This window comes from Triticum dicoccoides, chromosome 2B (assembly GCF_002162155.2).
Source record: "Triticum dicoccoides isolate Atlit2015 ecotype Zavitan chromosome 2B, WEW_v2.0, whole genome shotgun sequence".
Taxonomy (NCBI): Eukaryota; Viridiplantae; Streptophyta; class Magnoliopsida; order Poales; family Poaceae; genus Triticum; species Triticum dicoccoides.
In genome coordinates, this window is record NC_041383.1 from 4,951,832 (window position 1) to 4,960,621 (window position 8,790).

The 8,790-nt window shown below is 51.0% G+C and overlaps 2 protein-coding genes across 2 annotated transcripts; one reads left to right on the forward strand and one right to left on the reverse strand.

Moving 5' to 3' along the window:
• Positions 1 to 21: 21 nt before the first annotated feature.
• LOC119361686 (serine/arginine-rich splicing factor RS31-like) lies at positions 22 to 3,577 on the forward strand. The gene is made up of 5 exons (XM_037626818.1): positions 22 to 1,673; positions 1,802 to 1,914; positions 2,078 to 2,319; positions 2,617 to 2,859; positions 3,254 to 3,577. The coding sequence occupies exons 1-5, from the start codon at positions 1,580 to 1,582 to the stop codon at positions 3,309 to 3,311; spliced, it is 750 nt and encodes a 249-aa protein (XP_037482715.1). The 5' UTR covers positions 22 to 1,579; the 3' UTR covers positions 3,312 to 3,577.
• Positions 3,578 to 4,026: 449 nt separating this feature from the next.
• Positions 4,027 to 6,787, reverse strand: LOC119361687 (pentatricopeptide repeat-containing protein At3g57430, chloroplastic-like). Its single transcript, XM_037626819.1, has one exon. The coding sequence runs from the start codon at positions 6,737 to 6,739 to the stop codon at positions 4,172 to 4,174; it is 2,568 nt and encodes an 855-aa protein (XP_037482716.1). The 5' UTR covers positions 6,740 to 6,787; the 3' UTR covers positions 4,027 to 4,171.
• Positions 6,788 to 8,790: the final 2,003 nt, after the last annotated feature.

Consider the following 8,790-nt stretch of genomic DNA (forward strand, 5'->3'; position numbering starts at 1 on the left):
GCGATGCCCGTCCGCGTCTCCTGCGTTCACCCGGGGCCGATCTGCTCATGCTAAGTTTTGTGGGTACAACAAAGGTGGAAGCACGAATTTAACCTGCAATCGGTTCTGAAATTGATTATTAGATTTTTTTTTTATCATCTGTGCGTGTTTATTGGCACCTCGCACAAAGCGTAATTTCTACACATGACCTCAAATCTGAATATTAGTGGTGCTAATAATACGTGATGCAACTATAGCGGTTATCTTGCTTTGCTAATCTCTGTTAGCCATGCTTCCGTAAAGTTTATATATGGGGTGGGACACTTATGTGAAGCTGTATAAGGTTTTGATTTCATAATGGCCACCCCTGTTTTGATGCATATGCGCATCGCCGGGGTCTCGTGGACGGTCGGATGCTTATGTGCCCCACCACTGCTCCTAATCACCTGGGGCTGATCTGTGATCTGTTCATATGCTAAGTTTCCTGGGTACAGAGTTGGAAGAACGAATTTAACTCTACTTGTAATTTTTTTGTCTCACTAGAGTATGCAATTAGTTTAGGGGCAGTTTTAACATGGTCCCTTTTACCTCCTCTTTTAACATGAGACGTAAGAGTATATAATAGATCTACAAGCCGTTGATCTCATTTAAGTATTGGGTCTGAGTAACTCTTACCTTCTTACCTCCCATGTGAAAAAAGGAGGTAAATGCTAAATTGATTAAAGAACAATCCTGGAGATAATTTGTTTGCTTAAGCTTTTGATTTGTGCATGTTTCTTTTCACCTTACACCTGGCATAATCTCTCTCAATGATCTGAAACCTGAATGTTAGTTGTATTTACACGTGATGAAATCATCATGGTTATTTTGCTTCGCTAATCTCCGTTACCTATGCTTCTGTAAAATTTGTGGTGTTGCCTTAACATATATATGGTGGTCAATGAATTTCTTTAATGTTTTTTGGCACATTACACAAAGCATAATCTGTACAGAGGATCTGAGTATCAGTTTTATTAATATATGATGCAACAGTTGGAGTGTTAAACTCTGTTAGCTATGCTTCTGTATAATTTATGGCGTGGAACACCTATCTGAACTTATATGGTGGTCCATGTTCTGTAAGAAGAAGTAGTTCCAAGCAATGTATGCATAGCTGGCAGCAAAGATGTTTAAATGTTTACTCTGACGCAGGAACTACCGAGGCAAACATACATAGCTCCCCCCGGGGCTCCTCAACTCACCCTCCATTCACTCCTGACTCATCCGGCCACCACTCCCTGCACTTGGCCATCCGTTTTCCTGATGCACTGTAATATGTTACCACTGCCAAGCATGTTTTGCCGGGACTGACATCAATCATCATGCGATTCGTGCCATGCCATCAGTTCCATCATGCCATACCATGCCATCAGTTCCATCATGCCATACCATGCCACGACTAGAAGTATCCACCAGGCATCAACTTGATAACTTGCTATATGTGCTGTCTCAGTAAGCAATGTCTGTGAGGCTCTTTGGTCTGTAGAATGGTGAAGCATGTTCAGTGCCGCCAGTCGTACCTTCTTACTTTGAAACTTTTGGATATAAGTTGTACAACACCATGCCTAGTCATGAATGGAATCTACCAGTAAGCTCAATAGCTCTGTTGATACCATCAGATCTGTGCAGGTGCAGTATTTTTCTGTTTCTGTCAGGTTTGAATTTGACTGAATTTGGTTCATGTATTTTAGTTGCTTGTCCTATAAAAAATATGGTTGGTGAACAATGACTGGCACACGATCTAATTTCCTATGGTTCTTACTTGTGGATTTACCTTTTTTAGGGTTTGCTTTTGTCTACTTTGAGGATGAGCGTGATGGTGATGATGCCATACGGGCTCTGGATGGTTATCCCTTTGGCCCTGGGAGACGCAGACTTTCAGTGGAGTGGTCAAGGGTAATTTCTCTTGCTGGTCTTGCAACTCCACTAAACCTTAACACAGAGAAAGTCATAAAACTGTGTCCTGTCATATGCTGACTACCGTCTGATTTAGGTGGTATTTGAAATAATATTGGCTTCGGTTCATTTTGTAATTCTTCTCTGGTGATTCATTTAACAGGGTGACCGTGGAACCAGGCGTGATGACCGTGATGGATACAGTAAACCACCAGTGAATACTAAGCCCACCAAGACACTGTTTGTCATTAACTTTGACCCGATCAACACAAGAGTCAGTGATCTTGAAAGGCATTTTGGTCATTTTGGGAGGATTTCAAATGTTCGGATAAGGAAGAACTTTGCTTTCGTGCAATTTGAAACACAGGAAGAAGCCTCAAAAGCACTAGATGCTACTCATTTGACGTAAGTGCCACTTTCACCTGTTTTTAAGTTTGTATAGTCAGCATAGTCTGACTTCAGTTGCATACTGGTAGTTAGTATCACTTTCACCTGTTTTTCTACAGAAGTTCAGTTTTTTAGCAGAATCTGACTGCAGTTGGCATGTTGGTAGTTGGTACCAGTTCCACCTGTTTTTCTACAGAAGCTTAGTTATTGCTAAATGTATTGCGTGCTGTTTCATAAGCTTATGTGGTATGGATGGTTTGAAAACAGTATTACAGTATAAAAATATGCCTGATTGATGCTCATTCCCCTCTGCAGGAAGTTACTGGACAGAGTGATTTCTGTTGAGTATGCCTTCAGGGATGACAGTGAACCAGGTGACAAGTATGACAGGCCAAGTAGAGGTGGTGGCTATGGAAGGCAGGATGACAGTTCATATCGCCGTTCTGTCAGCCCAATGTACCGAAGGTCACGACCTAGTCCTGACTATGGCCGTCCAGCGAGTCCTCAGTATGGTGCATATGGCAGGAGCAGGAGCCCTGTTCGTGATCGCTATCGAAGGTAATGCACTTACATTGTTTTTCTTTGATCTTCGTATGGTTGCATTCTTGGTACTGCTGGCAGATGCTTTCATTAGGATCTCCTTTCGAATTAGCCAAACCACTTTAGTCTGGTTAGTTACCGTGTTCTATTTTTTTGGCATGAAACATTTACTGCTGTGGATATTATCTGCCTCGTATGTTGTTATGATTCACTTCTGACATCAGTTATTAGTCCCTACGTTACTGCCAGCTACCCGTTGGTGGCCTTTGATCCCATCTGACAATAACATTGCAGAAATGTATTTATAAACGTCGAGTATTCAATTCTTTTTGTGAGGAAGAGTATCCAGTCATTCACTTGTTAACTATATATGTTTCCTGTTATTTGATGAGATCTTTTTGTATGATTGCAGCCGATCTCCTGTCCAGCGCTCAAGGTCCCCAGCTCCCAACAGAAGAGGTTATGACTGATGGACAGTTATCTCGGTTTATGGTAGCGAGGCAGCTTCCATATGCTGTTCTAGCTCTAGCATTAGTAAACAAGAACACCTATGTACCCCTACCGAAGCTTATCGTTTAGCTGACATCGTGTTATAAGAAGCTGGACCTGTCCTTTGACAACTGCTTTGTCGTCGTGTGTTATAAGAAGTTAGACCTGCACTTTGACACCTGCTTTGTGCCTAAATTGCGTCATTTTCGTATATCTGTGTGTCTATTTATGTCTGGATTTTGTGTGATATTTTCGTAGAAATTTCTGGTTATCTCGTTTCCTGCTTACTTGGACCTCCAGTCCAAAATATAAGGTCAAACATTTCTAATTTTGACCAAGTTTATATAAATTATATCAACATCTATAATACTCCCTTTGCCCGAAAAAACTTGTACCGACCTTATCTCACAAATGGATGTATCTAGCACTAACTTGGTGCTAGATACATCCATTTGAGGGACAAACTTTTTCGGACGGAGGGAGTATTATCAAATAAAAATGAAAACATTTGTAATGTTACTGATTTGGTATTATACTTATTGATCTTTTGCTCTATAATCTTGGTCAAACATAAAGTTGTCTTTTCTAAAAAATTAACACATTGTAACTGAATTTGGAAGAATTTCATAACTGAAAACATAGTTTCAAACTGATTTTGACGGAGCGGAGCAGTCCGAAGATATGAGATGTTTCAGATGAGAGAGGGAGTAATAATTATTAACTATTTCACTTCATAAAAATTCCAGATACTGCCTGATATTCTAAGTAAAGAATATTTCCTGTGATTTTTTCATGGGGATGCTGTTTCTGTGGTGTAGTGGACACAAAATTTTAGTGTGTTCTACCAATAGTCCCCACAGGAGCAGGAGCCGTCTCTGAAATGGTGGAACCTCCTGACATCCCTGAGCACAATCTCCCGCCCAACCATCTTTGAAATGAACTTGGCCGCCTCATGGCAGTCGTTGCACACCCTCAGGTTCTTGGCCACCCTGATGGCGGCGCCGGCCGGCGCCCGCAGCAGCCCGAAGGCGATGGCGAGCTTCTCGCTGTGGTACCGGAGCATGGCCGCCTTCTCGGCCTCGCCGACGTCGTGGAGCACGCACGACGTGTCGGGCGCGTACCCCTCGCGCCGCATCCGCTCCCAGAGCGCGTCCATGTGCGCGTGCACCTCCGCGCTCGCCGGGTGGGCCGACTCGCCGGCCATGAACCGGTGGATCGCGCCGTCGAGCTCGATCCAGCTGCACCCGGGCTCCTTGGCCACGCCCTGCCGCCGCATCCTTGCCCGCGCCGCCGCCGACTTCTCCCACATCCCGGCGGCGGAGTAGATGTTGCAGAGGAGGATGTAGTGGCTGGCTTCGTCGGGTTCTAGCTCGAAGAGCCGCTCGGCGGCGACCTCGCCGAGCTCCACGTTCCGGTGCAGCCGGCACGCGCCCAGCAGGCTGCTCCACGCCGACACCTGGTGCTCCCCGGGTGCCATGGAGGTGATGATCGTGTACGCCTCGTCCAGCCTCCCCGCCCGACCGAGCACGTCGACGACGCAGGCGTGGAGGTCCGGCGTCGGCTTGACGCCGTGGTCCCTCTCCATGCCGCGGAACAGCTCGAGCCCACGGTCGACCAGGCCGGAGTGGCTGCACGCCGCCAGGGCGGCGATGAAGGTGACCTCGTTGGGCGTCGCCTCGCCGCCCGCCGCCATCTCGTCGAAGAGCGCCACCGCCTCGCCGCCGAGCCCGTGCATCCCGTAGGCCATGATGAGGACGTTCCAGGTGATGACGTTCCGCCTGGGCAGCCGGTCGAACACCGCCCTCGACGCCGCCAGGCAGCCGCACTTGGCGTACATGTCCACCAGCGCGCTGCCCACGGCGATGTCCGACTCCAGCGCGTGCCGCACCGCGTACCCGTGGATCTCCTTCCCCCTCGCCGGCGCCGCCAGCGCCGCGCACCCCGGCAGCAGCGTCATCAGCGTGATGTTGTTCGGCATGACAATGGCGTCTTCTTCTTCCTTTGATGATGATGATGGCAGCTGCATCTCCGTGACGAGCTGGAACGCCTCGGCGACGTGCCCCTGCACGACGCAGCCGGTGATGAGGGTGTTCCAGGACACGACGTCGCGGGGGGCGATCACGGCGAAGATCCGACGCGCCACGTCCATCTCGCCGAGGCGCGCGTACATGTCCATGAGCGCGTTCTGCACGAACCGGTTGCCTGCCATGCCGCGCTTCACCACGTACCCGTGCATGGCCTCCTTGCCGGCGAGCCCCTCCGAGCGCGCGCACGCCGGGAGCACGCCGGACATGGTGGTCTCGCTGGGCGTGCACCCGGCCTCCGCCTCCATCCGCGAGAATAGCTGGAGCGCTTCCGCGTCCATCCCGGCCTGCGCGTAGCCGCAGATCATGGCGTTCCACATGCCCAGCTGCCGCCCGGGCTCCGGCACCATGTCGAACACATTCCGCGCGTTCCCCACCCGCTCGTTGCCGGCGTACATGTCCACCAGCGCGCTCGCCACGAACGAGTTGGCGGCGAGGTCCGCGTCCTTGAGGACGACGGCGTGGATCTCCCTGCCCAATGCGAGCATCTCCAGCCGCGAGCACGCCGGGAGCGCGCTCGCGAACGTCACGCCGTCCGGCCGCACGCCGAGCGCCACCATGTCGTAGAGCACCTCCACGGCCTCGGCGCACCGGCCGCCCTGCACGAGCAGGCTGATCATGGTGTTCCACGTCACGACGTCGCCGCCGCCGGGGGAGAACGCGGCCGCGGTGGTGCGGAAGAGCGTCTGCGCGTCGTCGACGAGGCCGAGGCGCGCGTACATGGAGAGCAGCGCGTTGAAGGGGAAGCGCTCGCGGCCCTCGTCGAGGAACCCGTGCTTGAGCGCGAAGGCGTGGGCCTCGCGGCCGAGGCGCCGGCCGTCGTCGCCGGCGAGGTGGGAGCAGGCAAGCAGCACGCTGACGAGGGTGAAGGAGCTGACGTCGTGGCGGGCCTCGGCGAGCATGCCGCGGAGGGCGTCGAGCGCGCGCTCCCACTGCCGGAACAGGCAGAGCGCGGAGATGAGCGAGTTGTAGGACACGGCGTCGCGGAGCCCCGGCGGCGTGGCGGCGAAGAGCGCGAGCGCGGCGTCGAGGTCGCCGCAGCGCGCGTAGGCGGTGAGGAGCGCGTTGCCGGCGGCGGGGGTGGGGCGGTGGAGGAGCGCGCGGCGGAGGGCGGCCGCGTGGAGCGCGCGCGCGGCGCGGGCGTCCCGGAGCGCGGCCGCGGACTTGATGGCCGGCGGGAGCGCGAAGTGGTCGAGCTGCGCGGAGGAGGCCGAGAGGGAGGAGAGCGCGCGGAGGGCGGCGGCGTGGTTCCCGGCGGCGGTGAGGGAGCGGATGGTGGCGGAGGTGGGCGGCGGGGCCGCCGGTGGGGCGACAGTGACGGCCATGGAGTGACCTCAGCTGGCTGGCTGAGCGGCGAGGAGCGTCGAGGCCTGGAGGATAAGCCAGCCTGATTTTTTTTCTTTTAAAAATGCCAGCCGGTGGGACAGGAATATTTGGGATATGGTTCCACATGCACCCGTTATGAATAGCAAATTTGAAAAAGAAAATACTAAAAGATTTAAAAAAAAATCCTTTTTGTAGTATACATAGTTGACCATTCTACTCGAATATGAAGTTTCGCAAGGAAATGACACCCATGTCATTCTAGGCGAAAAAGATAAAATATATTCTATATTCGAAAACACTAATTGAAGGAATAGTAAGGTCTGATTGTATTTTCTTCACTATTGATGTCATTCCTTCATGAAATTTCTAACGTGAGTAGAATGGTTGACCAAGTTTGACATCCAGAAAATTCAGATATTCTTTTTAACTTCCTAGTATTTTTTTTTTGAATTTATTATTCATGTGGGTGCCCATGAAACCATGTTCACCCGTGTATTTTCGCAGTTGCTACTTAAAACTTTAGAAGGAAGTAGTCTACTCTCTCTGTTCATAAATACAAATGTTTTGGATAGTTAAATATGTTCTGCATACAGACTCGATGTATGAACAAACACACTAAAACATTTTTAGATATATTATAACCGAGCACTCTTCCAGCCCTCACAGGCCATCAATGATTTCTGCCGTTGGATCTAGACTTGCGATCATTTTTGGTCACTGGATCAACCTATAATGGCTATTGTTTTCGCGAGTGAGCATGGGCTGCTGCTCCTGTAACAAAATTGGGCTTCTGTGGTGAATTTGGCCAACATGGGCCTTTGAACGCTTCGCTGGGTGTCGGACAGAAGGTGAAGCAAGCGATTCTCGAAAAAAAAGGTGAGGCAAGCGGTGCCGCTTCAGCCCTCCACTTCTCCCCTCTTTCACGATCTCTGCGGCAGCGTCCGCTCGCCGCCGTGATGGTGATGGTATCCCCGTGGCCGTGAATTCACCCATTGACATCTCCTTCCCGTTCGCCTCGTCCTAATCTGATCCATCATCTCACTGGATTTGTGACTGCAGTATCAACGTACGCCTTCCCCTTTCCCTGTCTCTGCTCGGTTCTCTTCCAATTGTCGCAGATCCCTGTCTCTGCCACCGGTGTTCCTCGCGGCTGCTGATCAAGTCCAAGCCGCCATCCCCGCCGCTAGGTTGCTGCCCTTTCTCCACGCCACCACTGCCGCCCCAGGTTTCTGCGCTACTGGTTCCGCAACGCTCCTCCCCATACTGCATCCCGTAATCGGTCCTCATCCCCATCCCCGGCGTCGCCCTAGATGGAGGTCGGCGCCTCGGCGGTATAGGTATACCTATGGTGACCGCGCCCAACAGTATCCACGGAGGCACAGGTATCCTCCCCGTCCTTCTTCTCCTATCATTTCTCCTCCGCGTACGACCCTCGTTCGCCGCGTCCCACACACCCCCTCTGCGGCGGGATCCATGTAGGCGCGGCCACCATACCCCAGCCCCCTCCACCGTTGCCCCCCTTCCTCCAATCCCAACCCTTCTTTCCTCTCATATTTGATATAGAACAAAAGGGATGTTGATGTGTTACTGATCCACACCATCTGCTGTAGAACAAAAAGGATGTTGTGATCACAATCTTGTATGAAGGGGATAATTGACGATAGTTCTAGAGTTGGATATTGATTAACCTCGTGCCAGCACACCAGGCAAATGATTCTGTTTCTTGATGATGCTTCTATATTACTAGCAACTGAGGATATCTGTAATATATCGATCTTCTCTGTGCAGAATGCGGAGAGATACACAGACCTGTAGAGGATGGAGGAAGTGACTCGGTGGTCAACTAATAGCTAGGCACACAAACATGCTTGATATTTCCCCATCTATTTGTACGTGTTTGATGTCTAGCCACTGAGGCGCATGCAAAACAGCTGAGCAACGAGCCTGGGCAACTTTCCAAAGGTGAGGGCACACATAATGTGTGCCGCCGGCATCTCCGTAATCCTATTCGCCAAACAAATATCAAACCAATCTGCAGATTTATGATTTA